The sequence below is a fragment of the Elephas maximus genome, chromosome 20 (genome assembly GCF_024166365.1).
Source record: "Elephas maximus indicus isolate mEleMax1 chromosome 20, mEleMax1 primary haplotype, whole genome shotgun sequence".
Lineage (NCBI taxonomy): Eukaryota > Metazoa > Chordata > Mammalia > Proboscidea > Elephantidae > Elephas > Elephas maximus.
The window spans coordinates 15,933,590-15,960,613 of NC_064838.1; the positions used below are offsets into that span (position 1 = coordinate 15,933,590).

Sequence of the window (27,024 nt, forward strand, 5' to 3'; positions counted from 1 at the left end):
GCTCTCAAATGTAGGTACTGTCACTTTCTCAAAAGGCTACTTTAAGAATTATTATATACCACCTGTATTCAGGAGGGGTTAATAGTAGCTCCCTAACTTTCAGAAATTTAAGCTGAATCTATAGCTTTTTAAGTAAAGCATATACATTTATCCTGTATGTTTACTAATAAAATTAAATTATTTGTCAAATATGGAGCTAGAACAAATAATAAATGAAAACCCAGTGACAGGTAATCACAAAGTTCTTAAATTAAAACAACTAAAAAAAAAAAAAAATTGCCTCTATGTCAAGAACAAAGAGTACTAACAGGTACTACACGTTCCCCTATTAAGATACTAGAATCCATTTTTAGTACTTGCTTAGCTTTGCTTTAAGCCTTAGTCCTTTAAGGGAGAAAAAGCATTTTGAAAGATCATAATAAAAAAATATATTATTATGCTATTTCATTAACATTATTGGTAGCACAAGTTAAACTAAATCAATAGATCTTCAGTGCAGAAATCACTAACAGAAGTATTTAGAGACAATAAAAAAAAATTTGTTGGCAATTCTGTTACACATTTAAAAATTATTTCTACATTACTATGGAACTACTTAATATAATTTTACAAATTTCAGTGAAAAAAGTAGACAATATGTCATTTTATTAATAAATAGTGCAAAAGCATCAGTGATAACTGCTTAAACATTAAATTCTTTTAAATATCTTGGCTTTCGTATTGTGCATATTGGCCTCAATGGCACTATAGATAAATACATGAAAATATCCCCATTTCCATGCACAGGTACTCAGCTAGTACACCATTTACAAGTTATTACGGACAAGATAACCCTTTATAATAATTTATATTCATTTGGACAGCCACAATTAAATGAATATTAAATCAAGCAAGAAATATCCTATGTTCAATATGCTCTGAATGTCAAATAGGTGGTAATGTTGAACGTTATTTCAAACTTAATTTCTTTATTTTCTCTAACGGGGCATGTTTTGTCTACGTGGGTGCTCAACTGAAAGCTGAGGAATGCGATCTTTGACCGTAACAAACAAAATTCAGTCACAAGCTGGTGTTCCCTCTCCTCTAAGAGCAGCCATGTATTTGCACATCATCTCTCTATCCCGCACCGTTTCTCATATTGTTCATGAAAATGCAGGTACCAACCCCCAAATTCTGTCTTCAAGGGAAAGTCATGACGTTTAAAAAAGAGCAGTTCATTATATAAAAAAAAAGTCAAATTCCACCAACACTAAAATGACATGAAATTTCCTAGCATCCACAAAGGATAATATTTGCATGACTTTTCTATTATGTGCAGGTTTATTTTCCTTAAGAAGTAAAATGAAGTTTAAATAGTACAGTCTGTGGTGTGGTGACATCAGCAACTGCCAGTTCTTGCCCATCAATGAGTCCCAGTTCTACAAATGGAAAAAGTATAATTAACCCAAGCGAAAGTCTCAACAAAAAGAATACACACATACACACCACAGAGTTTAGATAAACATAAAAATCCAGTGGGTCTTTAGTCAACATGATGTATTTGATTTCTTAGAGATTCAAAAGAGCAACTAAATGCTATTATTGTGTCTAAATATGTAAGTAATTATGATCATATCATCATTTAAAGGCATTAGTAAGGGCAAAGCATCTAGAAGGAGCATGTATTACTTTCACTCCCGCCTCACCCCCATCCCCCAAAAAGGAGAAAACTACTGGTAAATACATTTATTTAAAATACCTTTCAATGTCTTGGAGAGATTTGGCCTTGTTCGTTCTTCAATAGAGGTCACTGACTAGAAAACAAAATTATTTTTAAGCAGGTTAAAGTGAAATTAGGCTTTTCATCTGATTTCCTGGAAAAAAATAAAAATTCAACATTATCACCTGTAAGTAAAGTGTTCTATTTTTTCCCTCTAATGTGGCTGTGATTGCTGGAGATTTCATTTGCCTAAATATAATGAGAAAGAAGTATCAAGAATCATTTTTTTTTTTATTCTAGTTTTTAAAGTATTAAGATCACAAAAATGATTTTTTCAATGTAACCAAACTCCAGAACACTTACAGAGAAGCACTATTGGTTAAATAATCCAAAACCTCCTGCAGTTTAGCCGATGGAGAAAACTGGATGTTTTGAGGAAGCTGGCTACAAGCCGGGCAGTTTTCCTACATGTGTGAAACACAACACATCACAATGGCACATGCACCAGTAGTAATCTCTTGGAAGATTATGAAACTCAAATTGTTTTATAATCACACGTATTTCCTATGAACAGTTTCTTATGCTTGAAGATCTGTTTTCATACTATTTTTCCTAAATCATTTTGCTACATAGTTATTTTATTTTCATGCTATATTCCAAAAGATACATAGTAAGTAGTTCAGGTTCTTAGGGTGTGGGCAATTTCCAACCAGTACTTAATATTTAAACATCAAAGTATGCATGATCAAAATTTGTTCATTAGTACTAACCTTTCTCTCTGCTTCAAATGTGTATGTGTACAGCCCATCCACGTCATTGAATACCAAGTAATTATTAAGGGGAATGTATGCACTGCAACGAAAAAATGTTCAACTTTATATGACTGAGTCAGTTCAAAACGTGGATTCCCAAACAGTATTAAAAATGAAATCCATTACCTTGTTGCTATTTTAAAAACCTCAGTGGCACACACAGCTGAAGAGAGGAGAAAACAAAAGTACTTTAACTCAATGAGGGTTATATACTTAAAACCAGCAGTTGTAAACTAACTTATCAATTAGAACAGGAAAATGTGAACTATCTTTAAAAACAACATTTGTTTATCTACCCTCATGGCTCTTATTAAAATATGTATATGTTTGTACATGTATACATTTAAAAACCTGAGGAACTAACAGACTTTATATTTTGTATAATCAACTGATCTAGTAATATTACATGTTTTTCTTCCATTTCATCAGATTACTGAGGAATTCGCTACACTGACTAAAAAAAAAGGCACTCAAGTAGTCCCTGCTGCGAAGCGCCATATCCATGGCATAATTTAAGACAAAAAATATACAAGGTCCCATAGCTTGTTCAACTTAATTATACCAACCACCCAAGAAGATATCAAATCACTAAAACAACAGTTTTCTGAGATAAAGCAGCTGCAGAAAAGCCAAATTAGTGTCAAGAAACAGAACTGAAAACAAAAGGAAAAAAATAAATAAAATTAAGTGCCGGTCCTTCTTCCTCACCTGCAATAACTGCATTTGTGGATGCTACTGCAGGAATGATTCGTTTTACAACCCCTGGAAAACATTAATTAAAACATGGTCATTTCTTTAAAAAAATAATAGGTATTTTAACATACCCTATTGCCGTTGAGTCAATTCCAACTCGCGGTGACCCTACAGGACAGAGTAGGACACCACGTAGGGACGCCAAGGCTATAACCGTTACGGAGGCAGGTTGCCACAGCTTCCTCCACAGAGCAGCTGGTGGGTTTGAACCCGACCTTTTGGTTGGCAGCCAAGCTCTTAGCCACCGTGCTACCAGGGCTCCTATTTTAACACAGATGATATAATTATTAAATATCATTATCATAACCTTGATTTTTTTCAGGTTTTCGAGTCAGAAAGCAAACAAGTTTAACCATGAAACAGTCTTCTCTCACAGTCCCATCATTTTGTAGCATGTTCAGAATCTTAAGGAAGAGAAGCAAAGAAAAGTAAACTCTCTCAACTGACTTTTATATAAAGGTGAAACAATACCATAATAATAATAGTGAACAATTAGGGTGTTGTATTCCAGGCACAGTGTAAATTCCAGGCACAGTGTGGAAATTAAAAAAGATATTACTTATTACCTTGAGTTTAAAGACAAGGAAAATGAGATTAAAAGAAGTTGAGTAACTTACCCAGTTATATGGCTAGTAAATTTTGGGATGGTATTTGAACCCAGGTATGTCCCAAAGTACATATTCTTAACCGTACATTATACTATACTATACTCAGTAGGGAAACCCTGGCGGCTTAGTGGCTGAGTGCTATGGCTGCTAACCAAAGGGACTGCAGTTCGAATCCGCCAGGTGCTCCTTGGAAACTCTACTGGGCAGTTCTACTCTGTCCTATAGGGTCGCTGAGTTGCAACCGACTCTATGGCCAACAAACTTTTTTTTTTTTGAGTTTTATACTCAGTAAAGTTTGAGTAAAGTATGCAGAAAACAAAATAATATTTTCTGCCACTCAATTCTCAAAAATTTTCAAAAAAATGAAAACCTGCCCCTTATCGCCTTTGTTTTACTCTACAACCTGGACCACGCAGAATGTGAAACAGTTCTCTGATTCTACCCCACTTGTTTCACACCGATATTCACATATTAGGGATGAATAAAACCTCATGTTAAACAATTTTTTAAGTACAAAATAAATATTTTCATTTTATAACTATGTTTAAATTATTCATTTTAGAAGACAAAAACTTCAGAGAAAAGTAGCTACATTATCTTGGAGTGTGTGAGGGAGCACTGGAAGATGTGTTCCCAACACTGCAGGTAGGCAGGTTGCAAACACTTCAGCAAAAAGGCAGATAATCTCAGAAAACACCAAAGAAGATGGTTAAGAAGGTTGGGAAGTTTTTTTACAAAGTTGATTCTGACCATATGATTATGTGTAGTCTCAGAAAAGAGGAAACAGAGCGGAGCTATTCATGATGGCTAACTGGAAGCTAGAACCAGATATGCAAAATGTCCCGAAAGGAAGAAAAGGTAGTCACAAACAGTGAGTGTTAGAGACATCACCCAATCACAGCACTGCCAAAGTGATAAAGACCACTCCTCCCTCCAAAGCTGGACCGGACAGGAAAGGAGACTTCTTAGTATACTGAGAACAAAGAAAATGATCACAAAGAGGAGAGGGCCACTTCACTTCTAATTTGGCTTCTGTACTCCCTCCCTGTCAAGGCCTTTGATCACCAGGCTGAAAAGTACACACCAAGCCCTAATAAAGGTTATGGAGAAGGAATAAGGTTATGGAGAAGGAATAAGGTTATGGAGAAGGAATGAGACTACATATTGAAAAGAGTTCACAGTTCCTGATGAGGACAAACTGAATTCATCTGTCAATCCAAACAACTGGCAAAGTCTACTATATGCTAAACACCGTTCTACAAATGCGTGAGGAAAGTATCTGCTCTTATAGAGCTTTCATCCTGGTTGGGGAGAAAATCCACAAGTTCGCAGGAAAATTTTAGATACTGAAGAAAATTTTAGAGTGATGACTGTGGGGGGCGGTACATTAGACAGGGTGGTCAGGAAAGGCCATCTTGGGGAGATGACATTAAACAGAAATCTAAACTATGAAAAAAAGCCACCTTGCAATCATTTGAGGAGGGGAGGAGGAGAGTATCTTTACAGACCAAACAGCAAGGGAAAGGCCCCAGGGCAGGAATACCTTAGAGTGTATATGTGAAATATTCTTTGCATAGAAAACTAAAGCTACTTTAGCACTGGAGGAACTGTAAATGCGAAAAGAAAAAAAGAGGTTAACTAGTGAATGGCTGAGAAGTCATTTTAGACTGGATGATCAGGAAAACTGTTTAAGCTGATAGCTGCGAGATAAGAGCCAGTCTTCAGGAGGTCAGAGGAAAGAACATTCTAGGCATAGGGACCGGCAGGTGCTAAAGCTCCAAGATGGGGATAAACTCAGTGTCTCCAAGGAACACAAAACAGGTCAGTATAGGGAGCAACAAGGAGTGTGTATGAGTGGAATTTCCAGTGACATCACTAAAACATCAGTAAATACGAGGAAAGAACCACAGAAGAGAAACAGCAGGTTTTCAAAAAGAAAACAAAGCTCTTTCTGATGAATTTGGTAATGACTTTGGGCAAAATTCTAGAAAGGATGAATATAATCACTTGGACTAGGAAGCAGTGATCACCACTACTAGTGGACATTATCATGGCTGTTCACTCAGACAAGTCATGCTGGACTAGCCTCATTTAGTAACTGTCACTAGTTGGCAACTCAAGGAATGTGAAAGATAGTCTATCTAGGCTTCAGTTGAGCACCTGCAAAGGCCTTTCATAACAACACAGAAGAAAAAAAAAATGAAGTACTCAAGAAGGTCATCTGATAAACAGAATATGATAAACCTAAAAGGGCCCGCAGAGGTATGATTCAGATGTCTACTGTCAGATAGTTCAGTTTTGTTACATATTTTAATCAAGTATTTAGAAAAGAGATAAAGGATTTGATTATCAAATCAACAGGTGAAATTAAATGGGAAAGAACAGAAGATAAACTGCCAAGTATAAAACATACGTGTATATATATATGTATAAAACATATATAAAAATATATAAATAAAGAACAGCATCTTGAGTTTAAGAAGAAATTTGTAAGGACCTATACCAGAGTATAAAAAACAAACAACAAACTGCCAAATCTGTAATGGGGAGATGTGGCTCAGCAACTGTGTATGTGGAGAAAACTTCCAGATTCTTTGTTTCAAAGAACCAAACATGTATCATCAACGTACACAAACAAAAATCCCTGCTCTTCTTTAAGACTGCATCAATCATTAGAAGTCTATCATCCAGAATAAGACCAACCCTAGAATGCTGCAGTCTAGCCTGGATAATATAAAAAAAAAAAACTAGTGCCATCGAGTCATTTCCGACTCTTGGCGACCACAAGGGTTTCCAAGGATAATATAGCCAAGAGAAATAGGAATAACTGGAATTACCTATAATAATGGTTAGAGAAAAACAACAGGATAGGGACTTAAAACCATGCAGTGTGACAAAGGATTAATGGAACTAAGGGAAGTTCAAAGTCCTCAGTATGTTATGGACTATTACTTGAAAGGGGAATTAGCTATTACATAGCACTCAGGCCAAATTAAAGATGGAGGTCTCTGCTCAATATATACAATAATTGTCTAACAGTCTATCCAAAAGTGAATAGATTGCCTTAAGAGGTAATAAAATTCCTCTTCAGTGAAAAATAAAGTAGATGGTTTGACTTGGATGACTTGGGGCCTATTTCAAACCTGAGTAAATAAGATTCAATGATTTTATAAAATTTCTCCTAGCTAACTAGTACGGATTCTGCTAAACTCAGTTCCCTCCTACTTTGGGGCACCTGCAAACTATACTTCCATGCTACGGTTACTAAGCTTCAAATGCATGGTACTATCTAAAGTCACTTATCAATTCTCCCCCCAAAGTATACCCACCCCTTAAAAAACAATACTCTGAAGATCTTAATTCATGGCAACTCCCTCACTTACCCTGAGTGAGTCTGTACGTAACACCCCTAATGTTATACTGTGACGCTCTCTCCAGGGATTTCTGGAAAATCCACTGAATATGATCAGGGTCATCTCCATCTAGTGGAACCCCTTCTGTTTAAAAAAAAAAAAAAAGAAAGAAAAACAACGAGAGGGAGGCAGGAATATATATATAATAATGAAGTAATTTGTTTTTTTAATGTAATTATTCAAATGAATAACAATGACAAATACATATTTTACGTAACTATAGATTAAATTCGGTTTATTACCTCCAAAAGGCTGCTCCTTAGGCCACTGCAATACTCTTACGTACTCAATACAGTGTTCTGGTAGCCTGGGCATAGACGCAATGGTGCACATGGGAAAATTAACCTGAAACCACACCGTCTGCCTCGTCAGTAACTCTAAATGATACATCATTTTAAAATGCAGCTTCTATTTATTATCTAGTTGGTTAACAGTTTCTTTTAATCCAACTTAGCCTTCCACTTATATATAAAAAAACATTTTATATTACTAGTCACACGTATAAGATTAATCTGCAGCAGCCATATGAATTTACAAGGTACACACATTTAAGCGATTAGACCATGAAAACAAAACTGAACAGCAGATTCTTAAAAATGAGCACGGTATTATGTTTACCTAAATTTGAATCCGAAGGTATAAAAACAAAATCAGTTAAATCAATTCCAAGTAAATACTCATAAAATTGTTTATATTTGTAACTCGAAATTTCAACTATCCTTTAAGTGGGTATGTAGATCACCGAGCCCCATCTTTGGTAAGATCCCTCTCATACCTGGTATCTTTATTTCCCGGAAACAAGTAAGGGAAATAAAAGAAGATAGATTACAGCTCTATTCCAACATGGCTTTACAATTCCCCTTAGCCCTACTCCCAAATAAAAACTTAATATAAATGAATTCTGAAAACAGAATAGTATCTGAATTATGATATTTAGTTCTTATCTTTCCCCAAATAGGGCAGAATTTCATCTTTTATCTTCTTCTTACCATGACATTAAAAATACAGTTATACCTAGCTGAAATCCTAATTAAAAATCCTAAGTACTGATTAGACTTAACAATTCAAGCCTAATTCTATTCTGGTTCTAAACCAAAAAAAAAAAAACCCATTGCCAACAAGTTGATTCTGACTCATAACCAATGCAGGACCTTCCCTGATTACCTGAGGTGGATAGAGTTCCAGTGTGCACTCAATACAAGCAGTCATTCCAGGCAGAATCACTCTGGCATTTCCTTTAAAACCTTCAGTCCCCCCATCTATCAAAGGGACAATGGAGCTTGGATCTAATACACCATCTTCATAATTTAGAAGAGATATCTATGAAAATGATATAAAGGGTTTAAAAGGATAAGATTTCAAAGAAGCATGCTCTCAATAATTCTACACGTAGATCTTGCCACTGAGGACTAATTATCAAAATCAAAGGATTATGATATTATCAACTTATGTCCTCACTGAAAATCAACGACTGGCAATAAATTCAAAGTTAACTCTAATTTCTAAAAAACATGACATGCAATTCTAACTTTCAGTGGGTCAAGAGTAATAGCAACAACTTCAAAGAAACATAACAACATAAGAGTCTTTACCAGCATGCCGTTTATCCATCTTCTGGCAATGATGGAGTCCAGTCCACACACAATAATATGAAATTCTATGACAAAAAAAAAAAAAAATTTTGTAGACTAAAGAAAAAATACAGTTGCATAAAATAATTTATACTTTCTAAGGGTCAGGACAAAAACTCACTTTTTATTAAAATACACACACATACACAGTTCCCAGAAAACGCACCTAACCCTAAGAATTAAAACAGTGCATTCTCTTTTCCGTCAGTCAGCAACCTAACTGGAAAGCCAACACTGAAAGAGATGAAAGCAACTGAAGAAACAGCCTGGAATAGCTAACAATCTGTGGTAAAAACCTATAACTAAAAATTAGCAAGAATTTAGTGGGAATTTCATTTCAAAAGGGCAACTTACGTCGATAGAAAGTGTCATTAAAATCTTGAATCTTGTTGAAATGTCTGAATGCAAGTAAAGGAACTAAGCTGTTGAAGATTTTAATTTCTAAAATGAATTTAACAATTCCATAAGGAGCTATAAACGTACACTTAAAACAAGTAACGTCATCAATAGTCAAAGCGGTGGAATTCACAGAATGTGAGAAAATTAGCACAAGCCTACTTCTTGATAAAACCCCTTTCCTAACTTTCCTTCTATCCCAACCACTTGTGTAGTTTCCTACCCCTGAGCCCCTGTATCATTACATTTATGTCTCTTTTAGGAGATACACGCTCCGCTTTGCTTTAGTCACTTTTACATAAAGTCATTAAGTCCTGCAAAGGCAAAATGTCTCTTCAACCATCGGTGCTAAGCAGATATGCAATAAACATTTGTTTAATGAAGGAAACAAACACATTACGGTTCCTATTTAGCTAAGTGATTTGAAAAGTTACTGCAAAGCTAATTTTTAAAAAATACGGATGATTTCAATAGCCTTTTTCGTTGTTAATGATCTGTTGTTGTTTGGAGGATGGGTATGAATTCTTCCTTCCTTATCCTTCTCAGCTTCGAAGTCTCTCTTTACTGGACCAAACCCTGACAGCAATTTTCATGTGCCTGGAGGCTGCATAAGGGAGCTCCAAGTAAAAACTGGCTGAAAGCGCAAGGCAGTCATCATTGTTAGGTGCTGTCCAGTGATTCCAGCTCTCAGTGGCCCTACAGGATACAGCAGAACTCCCCCATACTAAATTGTAATCTTTAAGGGAGCAGATAGGTCTTTCTTCCCACGGAGTGGCTGGTGGGATCGAACTGCTGACCTTTAGGTTAGCAGCCAAACGCTTAACCCTTGTGCCACCAGGACTCCTGAAGCAACCATAGCACTTATTGTTGTAACAACACAAAATTACAAAAACATTTTCTTCAACATTTTTAATGGAAGTTACACTGCTTCTGTAAAATTCTGATAAGCAGTCTATCTTTTTTAAAAAGCAAAGTGGAGAAAAGGGGACCAATATATTATATGCTTGCCCTGATTTTTAAATGTCTAGAAATAAAACTGTGAAATATAAATTCGTATGCCACAACTAGAACCCATTGCCGTCAAGTTGATTCTGACTCAAGGAAACCCTACAGGAACAGTAAGGTCAAGAAAACAACCACATAACTTTGGTGAAGAGTAAGACGATACACAATACTGGGGAAGCCAGCACAACTTGTACAAGGCAAGGTCATGGAAGCTCCATAGATATATCCAAACTTCCCAAGGGGCCAAATGCTAGACTCGGGATTGTGGGGACCATGGTCTCAGAGAATATCTAGCTCGATTGGCATAACATAGTTAATAAAGAAAATGTTCTACATTCTACTGTGGTGAGTAGCATTTGGGGTCTTAAAAGCCTGTGAGTGGCCATCTACGATACTTCACCAGTCTCACCCTTTCTGGAACAAGGAAGAATGAAGAAAACCAAAGATACAAGGGAAAGATTAGTCCAAAGGACTAATGGACCACACCTACCATGGCGTCCACCAGACTGAGTCGAGTACAAATAGATGGTGCCTGGCTATAACCACTGACTGCTCTGACAGGGATAACAATAGAGGGTTCCGGACAGAGCTGGAGAAAAATGTAGAACAAAATTCTAACTCAAAAGACCAGACTTCCTGGCCTGACAGAGACTGTAGAAACTGAGAGTATTGTTCCCGGACACCCTATCAGCTTAGTAATGAAGTCACTCCTCAGGTTCACCCTTCAGCCAAAGATCGTGCAGGCTCAAAAAGCAAAACTAGACTAAAGGGGCACACCAGCCCTGGAGCAAGGACTGGAGGGCAGGAGGGGACAGGAAACCTGGTAATTGGGAACCTAAGGTTGAAAAGGGAGAGTGTTGACATGTTGTGGGGCTGTTAACCAGTGTCATAAAAAAAAAAAAAAAAAAAAAATGTGTACTGTTTAACGAGAAACCAGTTTGTTCTGTAAACCTTCATCTAAAGTACAATAAATAAGAACCACAGCCAAGTATTAGACGAAAGGCGGGGGGGAGTGAGGGGCGGAGAATGAGGAATCAAACCAAAAATCCCATCTTCCAGATTTCTATAAAACTGTGAATCTAAATATACAGACAGATCATGAATACTCATTTTTTTTCTCCCTGTAGAGGTATTTGCTTTTTATTTTTTTTTTTAATTTTTATTCTGAAATAATTATTGATTCATAGGAAGTTACAAAGATAGTACAGCGAGGTCCTATGTACCCTTTATGCAGTTTCCCCCGATGGTTACACCCTATATAATTATAGTATAATATCAAAACCAGGAATTGGACATTGGTACAGTGTGTGTACAGTTCTACGTCGTTTAAAAATGTGTAGCCACCGCCGAGATATAGAGCTGTCATCACCACAAAGGCTTTCCTGCTGTCCCTTTACATTCACTCCCCCATCCCCACCCCCACCAATCATTGTTCACCAGCTCTCTAACTGTATCATGTCTACAAATGTATATAAATTGAAAATACACTATGTGACCTTTTGAGATTGGCATTTTCACTTGGCATAATGCCCTTGAGATTCATCCAAGTTGTGGTTATTTTGTTAGTTTTCATTACTGAGTAGTATTCCATCGTATGGATATGTACCACCCTTTAACAACGCATGGAGGGACATTTCAGTTGTTTGCAGTTTTTGGCTATTATAAACAAAGGTGCTACGAACAAGTATGTACAGGTTTTTGTGCAGACTTCTCATTTCTCTGGGATAAATGACCAGGAGTACAATTCAAGGATTATATTAAGCACATGTTTTGTCTTTTAAGAAACTGCCAAACTATCTCCCAGAGTGGTTATACCTTTTTTACATTCCTAGCACCAATGTATGAGTGACCTGGTATTCCCATATCCTCACCAGCATTTGATATTGTTACTATTTTTTTATTTTAGGTATTCTAAAAGATTTGTGGCAGTTTCTTAATTTGCATTTCTGTAATGGCTAGTAATGTTTAACATTTTCTCATGTGCTTTTTTTTTTTTTGCATCCCCTTTGGTGAAATATCTCTTCGTGTCTTTTGCCATTTTTTTTAATGGATTTTTTTTTTATTGCTGAGTTTTGAAATGTCTTTACATATTCTAAGTGAATCCTTTGTCAGATATATGATTTACACATATTTTTTGCCAGCCTATAGCTTATCTTTTTAACCTTAAGTGGCTCTTTCACAGAGCAAAATTTTTAATTTTGATGACGTCCAAATTTATCAACTTTCTTTTATGGATCACGCTTTTGACGTGGTCTAAGGACTCTGTACATAGACTAAGAGGCAGTCATTCGAACACAATAAGGGAATACTGTGTGGCTTAAAATCAGGAAAGGTGTCCATCAGGGTTGTATCCTCTCACCATACTTATTCAGTCTGTATGCTGAGCAAATAATCCGAGAAGCTGGACTACATGAAGAACGAGGCATCAGGATCGGAGGAAGACTCATTAACAAGCTGCAATAAGCAGATGACACAACCTTGCTTACTGAAAGCAAATAAGACTTGAAGCACTTACTGATGAAGATCAAAGACCACAGCCTTCAGTATGGATTACGCCTCAACATAAGGAAAACTAAAATCCTCACAACTGGACCAATAAGTGACACCACGATAGAGAAAAAATTGAAGTTGTCAAGGATTTCACTTCATCTGGATCTACAATCAATGCCCATGGAAGCAGCAATCGAGAAATCAAACGACTTGCTGCATTGGGAGTATCTGTCGCAAAAGACCTCTTTCAAATGTTCAAAAGCAAAGATGTCACTTTGAGGACTAAGGCATGCCCAATCCGAGCCATGGTATTTTCAATTCCTCACATGCATGCGAAAGCTGGACAATGAATAAGGAAGACCAAAGAAGAACTGATGCCTTTAAAGTATGGTGCTGGCGAAGAATACTGAATATACCATGAACTGCCGGAAGAACCACCAAGTCTTTCTTAGAAGAGGTATAGCCAGAGTGTTCCTTAAGAAGCAAGGATGGCAAGTCTTCATCTCATGTCCTTTGGACATTCTATCACGAGGCACCAATCCCTGGAAGAGGACGTCCTGCTTGGTAAAGTGGAGGGTCAGCAAAAAAGATGAACCTCAATGAGATGGACTGACACAGCGGCTGCAACAGCGGGCTCAAACACAGCAACATCTATGATGGCCCAGGATTGGGCAGTGTTACGTTCCATTGTTCATCGGGCCGCTAAGAGTCGGAACTGACTTGACAGCACCTAACAAAGACTCTTTACAAAGTCATAAAAATATATATATATATATATATTTTCAGGTACCGAAAATTTCCTGTTACCTTCTAAAAGTTTCATAGTTTTACGTTTTATATTTAAAACTATGGTTCATTTTGAGTTAATTTTGTATACGGTGTGAGTCACGTTGAGGTTCATTTTTTGCCCTATGGATATCCCATTGCTCCAACAACGTTTTTTTGAAGTGACTGCCCTTCCTCCATAAACCCTGGTAGTGTAGTGGTTAAGTGCTACGGCTGCTAACCAAAAGGTCAGCAGTTCGAATCTGCCAGGCGCTTCTTGGAAACCCTATGGGGCAGTTCTACTCTGCCCTATAGGGTTGCTATGAGTTGGACTCAACTCGATGGCAGTGGGTTTGGTTTTGGTCCTTCCTCCACTGACGTGCCTTTGCACTGTCTCAGTTATCTAGTATTGCCATGACAGAAATACCACAAGTGGATGACTTTAACAATGAGAAATTTATTCTCTCAGTCTAGGAGGCAAGAAGTCCGAACTCAGGGTGCCAGCTCCAGGGGACAGGTTTCTGTCTCTGTCAGCTCTGGGGGGAGGTCTTTGTCATTAATCTTCCCCAGTCAAGAGCTTCTCAGCACAGGGACCCTGGGTCCAAAGGACACACTATTCTCCCAGCTCTTGTTTCTTGGTGGTATGAGGTCCCCATGTCTCTCTCCTGACTTCTTTTGTATCTTGAAAGAGATTGACTTAAAACACAACCTACTCTTGTAGATTTAGTCCTGCCTCATTAACATAACTACCTCTAACCCCACCTCATTAACATCACAGAGATAGGATTTACAACACACAGGAAAATCACATCAGCTGACAAAACGGTGGACAATCACACAACACTGGGAATCAAGGCCTAGCCAAGTTGAGACACATCTTGGGGGTACACGATTCAATCCATAACATGCAATTCTGTCAAAAATTGGCCATATTTGTGTTGGGGATATTTCTGGATTCAGCATTCTGTCCCATTGATCTGTGTCTATTCCTCTGCCAATACTACACAATCTTGATTAACCATATAATAAGTCTTGAAATTGGTTAGAATGATTCCTCCTACTTTGGTCTTCTTTTTCAGAACTGTTCTAGGTAGTCCTTTGCCTTTCCATAGAAATTTTTTTCCATATAAATTTTAGAATCTTGTCTATATAAAAGATCTTGTTGGGATTTAGACAGGAATTGTGTCAAACCTGTATAGGTATTTAAGAAGTGACATCTTTACTATGTTCAAGCTTTCCAATCCATGAACATGGAGTATCTCTTCAGTTACTTATATCTTCTTTAATTCTCTTCATCAGCATTTTGTAATTTTAAGCATACAAATCCTGTACGTGTTTTGTTAGATTTACACTTAAGGATTTCTTTTTTGTGTCTGTTTTAGTGATTGTAAATGACACTGTATTCTTGTCATTGTAATTCTGGTATCTAGAAGTTCATTGATAGTTCACAGAAATACAATTAATTTTGTTGTCTTGCATCCTGTAGCTTTGCTGAACTCATTAGTTCTAGGAGTTTTTTTGTAGATTCCTTGGGATTTTTACATAGAAATCTCATCTCCTGGATTTCTATAAAATACCAAAAGTTCCCCAGATTTAAAAATGTGTGAGTAATACTCTTTTTTTAAAAGCATATTTCTTACAAAAAATTTACTCTGACATACATTTCATTTTGATAAATGATACATCGACTGTCTAGTCTGTCTGCTACTGTAGGGGAACTTGAAGATCAATTGGATCCAGCCTAGGAACTTACAGTTTAGTAGAGGAGATTTATAATTGATACTGAAATTAAGGGCAATAATTCAAAATAAAAGTAGACAATGGCATAGGCTAAATACGCTTAATTTCAAAATCAGGGCAAAAAAAAAATATTTATATAGGCATAAGGAAAAGACTGCAAGGATATAGAGCAAAATGTTATCAGCAGTTCTCTCAGTAGTAGAAATTTTTTATCTATATTTTCTACTAATCACCTATTTTATAAAAAATAAAAAATTTTAAAAGTTTTTTAAAAAATTAAGCAACTTTTCTGTCCAAAGGATACGGAACTACATTGCAATTAGGAATTCTGTCATTTAGAAATTCTGCAGCAACTTCGGCTTTAGGTCTTCCAACATCTTTAGGCCTACAAGAAAAATTATATTTAAATTGTCATTCATATTATAGATCTAGATGATCCAGATAATTTACTTTCAAGCATAAAAATAAATCCACAGTGAGTTTATTCACAGGATGTTTAGAAGGAATAGTTTTACCTCAGTCTATTTTCATATCGGTAATAAATTTTGATGAATAATTATTCAGTCAACCCTGAATATTCACCCTTGCTGATGTTTCAAATTCACAACATCAACATGATAAAGTCTAATTAAGTATTCCTTAACTGAAAATATGAACGGTGTTCCCTCTTTTTCCTCAAATAAAGCATAGCGAATGACAGCATTCCTCCTAGCCACTTCTCACCGTGGCATATCCCCGAGTAAAAAACCACCCCAATTCAAAGTAAACGTAAAAGATCTTCTGGGCACTTTATACAGACACATGCGTTTCCTATCGCCCTCACTAAAGCTCAGCACATCAAGGTGTTACTACGCAGATCTTGGTTGGAATACACATGAGGTTCGTTCTGGGAACGCAAGAATCTTCATTTATCCCTTTCTTCCCATATGCGCTGATTCCCAAAAACCCCAGTACCATCGAGTCGATTCCGACTCATAGCGACCTTATAGGGCAGAGTAGAAACTGCCCTGTAGATTAAACACTACATTCTGTGTCCCTGGAGAAGCCCCAACAACTATGTTTTTCAAGAAAGAATAATCCCAAGGACATTATCTAAAGTGGTAAATGTTACAATATTTTCAAAAAGCTAAAAAATATAAGGCCTCAAAAGATCATTCCAAGATAAAAACCACAGATGTGACGACATGAACTTCTTCTCCCAATCTCTGTACAAAGAGTATTTTCTTTACTAATATTTTCCTTACTGTCGTCACAGAAATAAATCACTCCTTCATGTATCCATAGCTAACGGTTCATCACCACTTTTCGCCACGTTTTTGTTACACGCGTATCTATCACACCCACTGGGACTGTGAACACCTGAAGGTCACCATATTCTCATTCTCTTTGTATTCCTTCATATCTAGCACAAGTAAACACTTCAAAAATAAATGAAAATAACAAATCAAATGCGCTTACTAGAAATTATATTTTATTTAAAACTAGAGTTTCAAAGAAAAAGACTTTAAGAGTTTAATTCTGTTTTTCTCCAATAAAGCAAGGTGATCTTTTGATTCAAAACTTTTATCTTAATAGAGTTTTATTCTGACTTTGTCTTAATTTACAATAAGGCCCTGCTATAAGTCAGGGAACTTGATTTCTAATATGGCATTCACCTTCTCTGGGCACAGAGAGCTCTAGGTATTAAAAGGGAAAGAGTGGAAGGCTTCCAAGATTCTTTTAACTTTTAGATTGTACGTGCTCTCACAGTAGATTCCAAACACAAGAACTCCTGGATGGTTTCTACGGTGTGTTTAGCTAACTCACCATTCCAGTATTGGGGGATCAGAGACCTTTCCGCCCAAAACTGTTAACTTGAATCAAATGGCCTTTCCCACATTATCATCTTTGTGGTGCACATTGCCGAATTACTTGATCTTATAAACAAGAACCTACTCTTAATGTTGTTCTGAAGATTAAATGGAGTAATATAGGTAAAAGGCTCCAAAAGTGCCTGGTAAACCATAAGCAGTCAATAGAAGTTACCTATTATTATAATCAACACTAAGTTAGCTACAAACTCAGCTCAGTTAAAGGGCATGGCCTATTATCAATAACCAATTAATTCGGTGATCTCTTTTATGGAGTATTCATGCACTAAAAATTTGTCAGACCCAAAAGGGCCCACAAACTTTTCTATAAAGAAGAGAAATTACTAGTTTTAATAAAATACAAAAATAAAACTTAAACATGAAGTTCACTCTGCACTTGCAGTTCTTCATTAACGTGATTTAATTTAACCCATCCTTCCACAAAAATAAAAGCAGAGGTTTTGTCTATCCAAAAATGTAATGCTATCTTTTCCTTTTCTGCTAGCCCGACTATATCCTGCATACCCAGGATGATTTGAGTACTTTTATCAGTACCCTAGTCAACAGAGAAAGAAAAAAAGTTCATCTCTCTCTCCATATCTATATCCTTTGACTAAAATACACCCTTATCTAAGCCACTTAAAACTAAATGCTATGTGCTAGAATTCCCTAATGAGTCTTTCCTCAGATCCACATTTATAATTTACTTCTAGTTTTTTAAGTCATTTCTACCAAACCAGCCCTAGATGCTATCTGTATTTCACACATTGCTAAGATAAATATCCCTGTTTGTTCCATTTCAACTGGTCCTGAGTTTTTTTCTCCTTAACTCTCCATTTTCTTTCTTCTTCTATAAAAAGCCCAAATTCTTTCATAACTTCATTGCCCCACAGTCATCATTCTAATCTACCCGCTAAGGTATCTCACTAGGGCCTGATCTTTCAGCTAATGTTCTCTTCTGAAATCAACAGGAGGAAAAGAGCTCACTTGGTGTCTTCAGGCCATAATCACCCTGATAATATCCCAAATTCTCTTTGGAGGAGATTTCTTAAAAAAAAAAATTTGCTTATAAAACTACATTTCTCAGAATGCCCAAAATTGTCTTGTAAAATTTAACCTTAAAATAGGGAATGGGATGGTTATTTTTGTTTTTGTTTTTGTTTTCAATAAAATCAGTATTATCTTAATAACTTGAGAAAATTATTAAACTGCAATGTACTTAAGTTCAAATGATAATCAGAATTAAAATAAACTAAGATATTGACACTTACCTAAACAAAAACTGCCTATTTAGATTGGAAACATCTATAGTGTCCATGTCTATTACATGAATCTGTCTAAAACCAGATAATGCCTGTGGAAACAAAAACAATCTAATTAAAGACAGGTTTCCTTATATTTGAGCATTTAAGATTTGTTTTCAATGTAGTACTAAAACTACAAATTCTCAGTAACAAATTCTACATCATCTTATTCAACAGTTTCAAATAATCTTACAAGGTATATAAAATTCAGGGTTCTTATAATGGTTAAAAAATGTATAAAATTCCATTTTAAATAGTCTAAAACCAAATAGAGAACAACCCAAAGTTTCTACAGATTAAAGTTGTTTTATAATTCCATAAACGGATTTGTAAAGTTAATTGTTTACTGCTGATGATGGTTACTTTAACTGTACTTGCTTTTTTTTTTTTTTTTTTTCAGAATATAGTTAAACAGCAACTCCTACAAGCTTTGGCTTAGTTTCCATAACACTAAGCATCAATTCAGAAATAGTAACTATTAGGAGATATAAATATTTATAAATATAGACACACATATGTACACCGCACAGGTAAAAGGAATGTCTCAAAAGTATGGAGTCAAGAGCAAGGAATACAAACAGCTATAGAAAAGCAATGAAATGCTGGGTCTCAATGATAACGTCAAGCATTCTAACAGTATGACCACGGCTAAAATTTACCACTCAGACAGAAGCAAACGACTTGACAATATAGACTCAAAAATAAGCTTCAAAAATTAATTATGGTTTTTTGGTCTTTGGTCAATTTGTCTGTTTGGTTACTTAAGTGATCAAATTTAGTCACTTGTCAGTAATCTCCCCATTTTTCTGTCACCCCTCCCCCACAGGAAGAGATTCCCCAAAGAGTTGTTCATACTTGCTTTCTCAAATTTCTCTCTAGAGCCTACTCCAAACAAGTTTTCACCCCACGACTCTACCACAACTGCCCCTATGGAGGTCACCAATGACCTCCATCTTCCTAAATCCAATGACCAATTCTCAGTCTATCTGACTTTACCCTTCTGAGGTATTTGGCAGGTGGATCACTTCCTCCTCCTCAAAAGTTTCTTCACTCAATCATCACGTTCATGAGAATTTTAACACTTTCTTTTTTTTTGGTTTCTAATTCACCACACTCAGGAGTTTTCTTCCTATTTTACTGGCCAAAACTTAAAGTGGCCCTGTGCAACTTTAGTCCTCTACCTCTGTTTTCTACTCTTAAGGGCTCTTAGTGATCTCAGATGATCTTGTAACACAAAGCACCACCCAATGGGCACCTCAAACTTAACAGTTTCCAAAACCAAACTCCTGATCATCTTCCTTCACCACCTCCGCCACCTCTACCAAACCTGTTCTTTTCCCACAGTCCTCCTCATTTCAGTAAACAACTCCATCCCACCAACTGTTCAGAGCAAAAACCTTGCTGTGTCATCCTTGACTGCTCTCTTTCTCTCATATTCCACAACCAATCCATTAGCAAATCCTATTGACTCCATCTTCAAAATATATCCATAATCTGCCTGCTTCTCAAAACCTCCAATGCTATCATCCTGTTCCAAGTCACTATTATCTCTTGCCAAAAGCCTTCTAACTGGTCTCCCTGCTTCCTCCCTTGATCTTCCTTTAGTCCATTCTCAATACATCAGCCACAATGATACAGGTTATAAGTCAGATCATGTTACCCATCTGCTTAAATCCTTCCAATGACTTCCTGAATCAGAGTGAAGGCCAGTGTTATCAGAGCAGCCTTCAAAGCCCTTTGTGGCCACCTCCCATGCACCCCACCCCCATCTCCCATGACTTCTCTGACATCCTTGCCAAAAATCCTCCCCTCACCCTGGCTATCCTCAAACATATCAAGCATGCTCACAGCTTTTGCACCTGCTGTTCCCTCTACCTAGATTGTTCTTCCGCCAGATATCTGTATGGCTCACTTACCTCTTTGTTAAAATATCACCTTTTTGTAAACCATTTCCTCCTCCCTTCCCACCAGGCTACCTATCCTCCACCCTTCCTTTCTCTACATCATTTATTACCATCTGACATATATTTTACTTGTCTTTTTTTCCTTTCTCTAAAATACAAGCTCCACAAGCACAGACACCTGTCTATACTGTTCAAGGCTGTATCTTTAGCATCTAAAATGTTGTCTGGCATACTGGGAAGAGAAGGAGGAAGCTAAATAACATTTGTTCAATCAATATTTATGTCACATTCTTTTTTTTTTTTTTTTGGAAATCCTGGTGGCGTAGTGGTTAAGTGCTACAGCTGCTAACCAAGATGTTGGCAGTTCAAATCCACCAGGCGCTCCCTTGGAAACTCTATGGGGCAGTTCTACTCTGTCCCATAGGGTGACTATGAGTCAGAATTGACTTGATGGCAGCAGGTTTATTCTTTTTTTTTTTAGAATGAGCCTTTGGAACTTACAATCAATAAACAAACTAACCCATGTACATTTCTTGTGAGCAAAGTAACAACTGGTAAAATCAAAAGCTCGTTTCCTTCTTTTGTAAAAAAGATCATAATGCAATAAATAAATAAAAGGGCCACTCCGGAAGCTGCTTGATGACTAATACCCAGGTCTAACCTATAATAATTTTACATTTCAAATTAGTATATATCACATCCGCAAATAACAACTTCAAAGTGGAAATAACTAAACATTAGGCAATGTGTACATATATATAGCGCCTATCAAAAACCAACGTCCACAAACCCTTCCCCTCCAGGACTCTCCAGACACAAAGAGTATTTATGTCTGAGAAGGCAGTCATTTTGGCACCCCATCACAGAGTATATCAAACATATGTTATTTGTTTTATATGAGACTTGTCTCCCCAGTAAAACTTCAAATCCACTGAGGACATCAACTGTGATGACCTACAATCTTCACAGAACGCAGCACAGGCACTAAGCACAGTGGCACTTAAGTTTTTGCATTTTCCCTAGGAGTGATATCCTTGTTTCCTAGGAAAATTAATGTGGCTGCATTTACATTTACACTCTAGCCCCTTGGGTGACTTTTACGCCCTTCATCTGGCTGTTACCTGCCTCATTTCCACTTTTCTACACACCGCTGAGAAGCCCGGCAAACAAACAGCTCTAAACCAATTCACCTTCCTATTTTTTTAAATCAAGTAATAAAAACTTGTAAAAGCTATTTTGTGGTTATCAGAACTCAATAAAACCAATTAATCACATCACAAATTACAGATTTCGAACCAATATATGGAATGAGCTTTACTAAACAGTACCCTTCTTAAAATGATATGAGATATAAATTCAGAAGGGAAGGGAAGGGAAGAGAAAGGAGGAAAGAGAGGGAAGGGAGGAAGACAAGGGGAGAGAAAGGGAGGGAGAGAAGTAAGGAGAGAGGGACAGAGGGGGGAACGGAGGAGTTTAGCTTTCCCAAACTTACGGGTCAACTACCATAACATCAACAAAAATTAGTTAGATTTTATCATGCGTACTGGATGGTTGTATAATACAGTGAAAAAGAACACGTGGCTAAGAATTGATGACCTGGGTTAGACTCCAAGTAAATTACTATAATCCAGAAAAAATTGGACAAATCATTAAATATCCCTGCAGCACCTCCCTCTATATAAAATGGGACAACGCCCTACCTACCTAACTGGGTTATTTTGAGAAACAAAAGACATAATAAATTTTTCTAAAACTACATGCTAAAATATGAATTACCAGTTTTCTTATCTTCTTGGCTGAAATTAATGAGCACTTTGCAAGAAGCGGAAACCCTGGTGGTGTAGTGGTTAAGTGCTATGGCTGCTAACCAAAGGCTCAGCAGTTCAAATCCGCCAGGTGCTCCTTGGAAACTCTATGGGGCAGTTCTACTCTGTCCTATAGGGTCGCTATGAGTCGGAATTGACTAGACAGCACTAGGTTTTTTGGGGGGTTTTTGCAAGAAGCACAAAATTTGTTTCGTAAAAAGCAGACAAGAAAATGGAAGTAAGAATTCTGCCAATGACATTACGGTTGAGAAGTTCAGAGTTTAAAATATTCCAAAGTTACATCATCTCAATGACTTTCTGGAACTTGACCTGCTAAACTTAATTAACAAAGGCTCAGGTGAAAAGGTTAACAATTAATCACAATAAAGAAATTCCCTAGTATTATAGAAGAAAGGTTTCATTTCATCATCAGAAAGGAGAAAAATACATATTTTATATATATATATATATATATTACCAGATTTTTCAGGAGCTCACATCCTAAGCCACCAGCTCCAATGACTAGCACTTTACATGTATCTAACAAAAACTGGAGAGACTGTAAAGAATGGAAAGGCATATTAAAATCTGGGTAATAAAAACCATGAGTACCATCAATAAAGCAACAGCCATAAAACAGTTTCCAATGTTTCCATGAAAAATGCAACTAAGAATAAAAAGGAGATGGCACACTTAAATAAATATTTTAAATTTATGAACTATGTAAAACCAGAACTTCTAAAACCCTAAGGATTTCAGTTTCAATTTTAATGTTTTTAACTGACTTTCATTATATAAAATTAAAAGGCTATTTCTATGTTCTCTAACAAGAAAAACTGCCCCTAATTTAGTTGTCTTTTTTTAATTTTTGAAAAAGTGTGAAAAGCATCAAATTCAGTTATTTAACTGACTCCCTCAAGTTTTAAAATGTTAAAAAGAGAGATCAAGCACTGCACAAGATGTTTAAAAGTTTCTTAAAAAAAGTAAGAACAATAAAAGCTGCTACTGAATACAGTGAGTAAAACTTATAAAGCATGAGATGACAGGAAGAAAAAAATAGATAAAATTCTTAGGAAAATTGTGTATCAGCTGAAATACAACCTGAAAAAATCATTTACCAGAAGTTACTTACTTATCAGGTAAAAATATTTTCAGAAGCACAAGAAAATATGGTAGGTTATTTAAAGAATAGCAGCATCAATACTGAATTAATAGAGAATAGGGTTAAAGGAGAGAAAAGTTATTTAAATGAGACACTAGGCCAAATCTAAGAGCTGGCACTTTGGAGCACAATATTTACACTTCAAAAATTATGTCTCTTTATACACACAAAAGGACATCAAGGCTTATTATAAAGAATTTTTTTTTTTTTTTTACCTTGTAATAAAAAACAGGATGCATTTAACTGAGCATTTGCTTTGTCAAGATACTATCAGTCCAAAATTCTATGCCTCTATCATACAGCATTCACAACATTTTTTAACGTGCAATTAATTATACTAAAGGTTACATAAAGATGGTCATTCCAACTAAATTTCAAAATTTAAACAAGTACATCTCACTTCCTGTCAAAATTAATCTCTCATAGCAGGGTTACAAAAGGTGCAGAAGGGGAGTATCCCAGCAGTTATTTAAACTGGAATTTTAAATGAAGTATAGCTTAAACGTTAAATTCAAACTCATTTTCTACTTATACTGCATGAGACATATAAGAATAATGACTCAAATGTTAGCAATTCAAACAAATCAGTTGAAAATACCCAATTTAGTATTTCAAGATAATTTCTCAATACATCTTTATTAGTATTTTTATTATAAGAGCAAATTAAAAAGGAAGCATTTTATTATTTTTGAAACACAAAACTATTAGAGGAGTTATTTAAAATAAACGTTTCTCACTTCAGTGCTCGGTTCGAAATCAGGGTGTGTGAAGGGTCCAGATCGCTCGAGGAACTTCTTTACATGGTTCCAGCGACCTTCCCAGTCTCCAGTGTCCCCACACCCACCATCAACAGCCATTCTGCACAGAACACAGTAAATTTCAGCTGCAGAGATCAGTATGAAAAAGCCACACCTACACCTATTATGGTCTCCCCAAATAAAAAGGTAACACCAGACCTGCTCAAATAAAAAGGAAATAATTCAATGTGATTATGTTTATGCTTTCATTTAAAGTTAATAATTACACGTTGCTTCCATTTTATTTCATACGTTTGGTGAACTAAATCACTGTACATGTCTCTGGGTTCCTAAGGCAACGCAAGATCAAACTTGGGATATTGGTTGATCAGTGACCAATGGACTTCTCCACATTTGGTATTTATAAAAGGTCACTGTAAACTTCCCCAAACTGTTGCTTCAACAGGCTTAAATGGAGGAATAGCAATTACAAGGAAAAAAAACACTGCTATACTTTCAAAATTGTGATACTTCAAATCTAATACAACTAATATGCCCGTTCCATGTCTGAAAGGTGTGATTAAAGAGATCATTTTTGATGAGAGGAACTTTCACATATTTTCCTCGGAAAGAAGTCTAGGTTTCAATTTTCAAAAAGGATTTCTCAACATTGTGAGGTTGTTTCTGTTACCAGTAAACACACACACAAAAATTTTAGGTTACCAATACCAGGCTTTATCACCTAGAAACCTTTTAGTAGGTACGACCAAGGTGGGACTCCTGGACCAAAACACATGTGCTCTCTATTCGGTGCAAGATTCCATGTTTGGCTTTCACTACTTTTAATTTTCAAATTTCCTATAACCCTACAATTTTCACCTTCAAATATATTTGGCACATCTTCTTATGCTCCTTTTAAAAAAAAAAAGGACCAAGAAGCTGTCTCGTGGTAAAAACCATGGGTTTTGATGTCACAGTTGGGATCGGTTTCACAACTAATAGCACTGTGACCTTGGGCAGATTTAACATCCATGGACTTCATGGGTAGATTGTAGCTGCTCCTTAAGGTCATTATCGGGATAGAGATAATGCACATAGACGACTTAGTACACATCACTGCAAGGGTATCTTTCCCTTCGCAGGTAGGGACGGGGGTTGTTCCATGGCGTTGGCTAGGTTGGGAAACGCTTTATTTAAATCTGTTGCACCTGCACATAACTCAGCATCAGATAAGAAATAGGGTGTGTGTGTTAAAAAGGGACAATAAGCTGCTTGGGGTTAACACCCTCCTTTTGGTTTTGCAAAAATAATTGAAGTGTCTGGTGCAATATCTGATATACAAAGTTCTCACAAAAAGTTTGTGACTGGTAAACAATGTTTATGAAAGGCCCCCGAACGGCTCTGCGTCTACTTCGTGTGTGTGCACACCGGGCTCCCTTGTCACGGGGTCGCGGCTCTGACAATCTGGGATGGAGGGAAGGAGCTTCAGGGCAGGCACCCGGCGGCCCCGAGGACCCGCAGAGACCGGGAGCCCGGCCCCGGGGCTGCGGGCCGGGGGTCGGGGGTGAGGCCGCGCGGCCCGCGCTCCGGGTGCCCCCCTCCCAGCCCCCCGGGCCCGCTGCGGCTGGTCCCCTAGTCCTGGGGTGGAGGAGGCGGGGGTCCCCAAAGAGGACCCCGGCCTCCCGGCAGCACTAACTTCTCAGCCAGCAGCTCCTCTATTCTCCTTCTTTTCTTCTCCCTAAAAGAAAGAGAGAATAAAAGAAGGGTCAGCATCACGCTACACATTGGGCGCCGCGAGCGGATGGGGGGCGAGGGGACGGGGCGGGCGGAGGGGGGGGACCCCCGGTGGCGGCAGTGGCCGCCCACCGCCGAGCTCTCTCACAACCCAGCCCGGCCCGGCACGCCTGCAGAGCCCCGGTACTTACGGCTCCTCGCCATCCGCCATATTGTTCTCCGCCTCTTCCCATGAGCCCTCACGGCGGGCGGGGCCGACGGGGCGGGGCCGACGGGGTGGGGCGGGGCTGGTGGAGCTGACTGCACCGGGGCTCCCAAGGGCTTTAAAGTGTTTTCTGTCATTATAATCTTGATTAACGACACCTAATTAATTACTCTTATACAGTATATAATGTTGCCATGCTGCCTGAAAATACAGACACAATACATCGTATGCTTATACAATTTATGTAAAATGTATATTGTTGTTTGTGGCCATAGAGTGGACTCCCACTCGAGGCGTCTACAGATACGCAGAGTAGAACTGCCCTATAGGGTTTCCAGGGTGTGGCCTTTCAGAACCAGATCCTCGGGCCTGCCTCCAGAGGCCCCTCTGGGTGGGTTCAACTCCCAACCTATCCATTGGTAGTCTAGCCCCACCAGGGCTCCCTCTTAGGCCACCCAGGGACTCTAAAAATATTGGTATATTCTATGAAAAAAATTCTGGGAGAACCAAATCAATATACCAGCGCTTTCCTCTGAGGCATAGCGTCAGAAGCATTTCCAGGTTACTTGAGGATGGTTCCAACATCTTTACCTAAAGGTACTCACTTTAAAAAATGTATCTAAATCAGTTTTTAGGGGTGAGGTAAAGATAATATTTTCTTTGTGGAAATCAGTGTTAATATTTCAGTGTCACACCATTCTGTCAGAAAAGCAATTCGATGGAAATGGAAATAACTTGGAAAAAAGTATTTTTTCTAGTAATAAAAGTATATATTTACTATGAACCGCCTTAGCTCTCCCCCCACCCCCACCCCGTTGCTGTCGTGTAGATTCCAACTCATAGCCAACCTAAAGGACAGAATAGAACTGCCCCATAGGGTTTGTGAAGAGCAGCTGGTGGATTCCAACTGCCGACCTTGGGGTAGCAGCCATAGCTCTAAACCACTGTGCCACCAGTGTTCCCTATTTACAACAGACAAGTACAAAGAAAAATCACAAAAAGAATAATTTA

General features: G+C 37.4%; 1 protein-coding gene across 2 annotated transcripts; it reads right to left on the reverse strand.

Annotated features, from left to right (window-relative positions):
• Window positions 1-634: 634 nt before the first annotated feature.
• On the reverse strand, window positions 635-26,041 carry UBA3 (ubiquitin like modifier activating enzyme 3). 2 transcript variants are annotated; one of them, XM_049861941.1, is made up of 18 exons: window positions 26,000-26,041; window positions 25,771-25,812; window positions 24,075-24,195; window positions 22,654-22,734; window positions 18,434-18,516; window positions 15,617-15,697; window positions 9,271-9,314; window positions 8,878-8,942; window positions 8,450-8,605; window positions 7,528-7,630; window positions 7,256-7,369; window positions 3,220-3,273; window positions 2,638-2,674; window positions 2,470-2,551; window positions 2,063-2,163; window positions 1,885-1,948; window positions 1,739-1,793; window positions 636-1,418 (listed from the first exon to the last, which is right to left on the reverse strand). In XM_049861941.1, exons 1-18 carry the CDS (start codon window positions 26,017-26,019, stop codon window positions 1,330-1,332), a joined length of 1,392 nt encoding a protein of 463 aa, XP_049717898.1. In that variant the 5' UTR covers window positions 26,020-26,041; the 3' UTR covers window positions 636-1,329. The 2 variants fall into 2 exon arrangements, with proteins under 2 accessions (XP_049717899.1, XP_049717898.1); XM_049861942.1 differs by lacking the exon at window positions 25,771-25,812 and having other exon boundaries at window positions 635-1,418.
• Window positions 26,042-27,024: the final 983 nt, after the last annotated feature.

Bases quoted from the DNA above. Each gene is read 5' to 3' on its own strand.
- UBA3 (XM_049861941.1), bottom strand. From the start codon at position 26,019: ATGGCGGATGGCGAGGAGCC. The intron at 24,196-25,770 runs GTTAGTGCTGCC...TGTTCTGTGCAG, and splicing joins GAGGAGCTGCTGGCTGAGAA to AATGGCTGTTGATGGTGGGT. The intron at 8,606-8,877 runs GTAAAGACTCTT...TCATTTTCATAG, and splicing joins GATGGATAAACGGCATGCTG to ATATCTCTTCTAAATTATGA.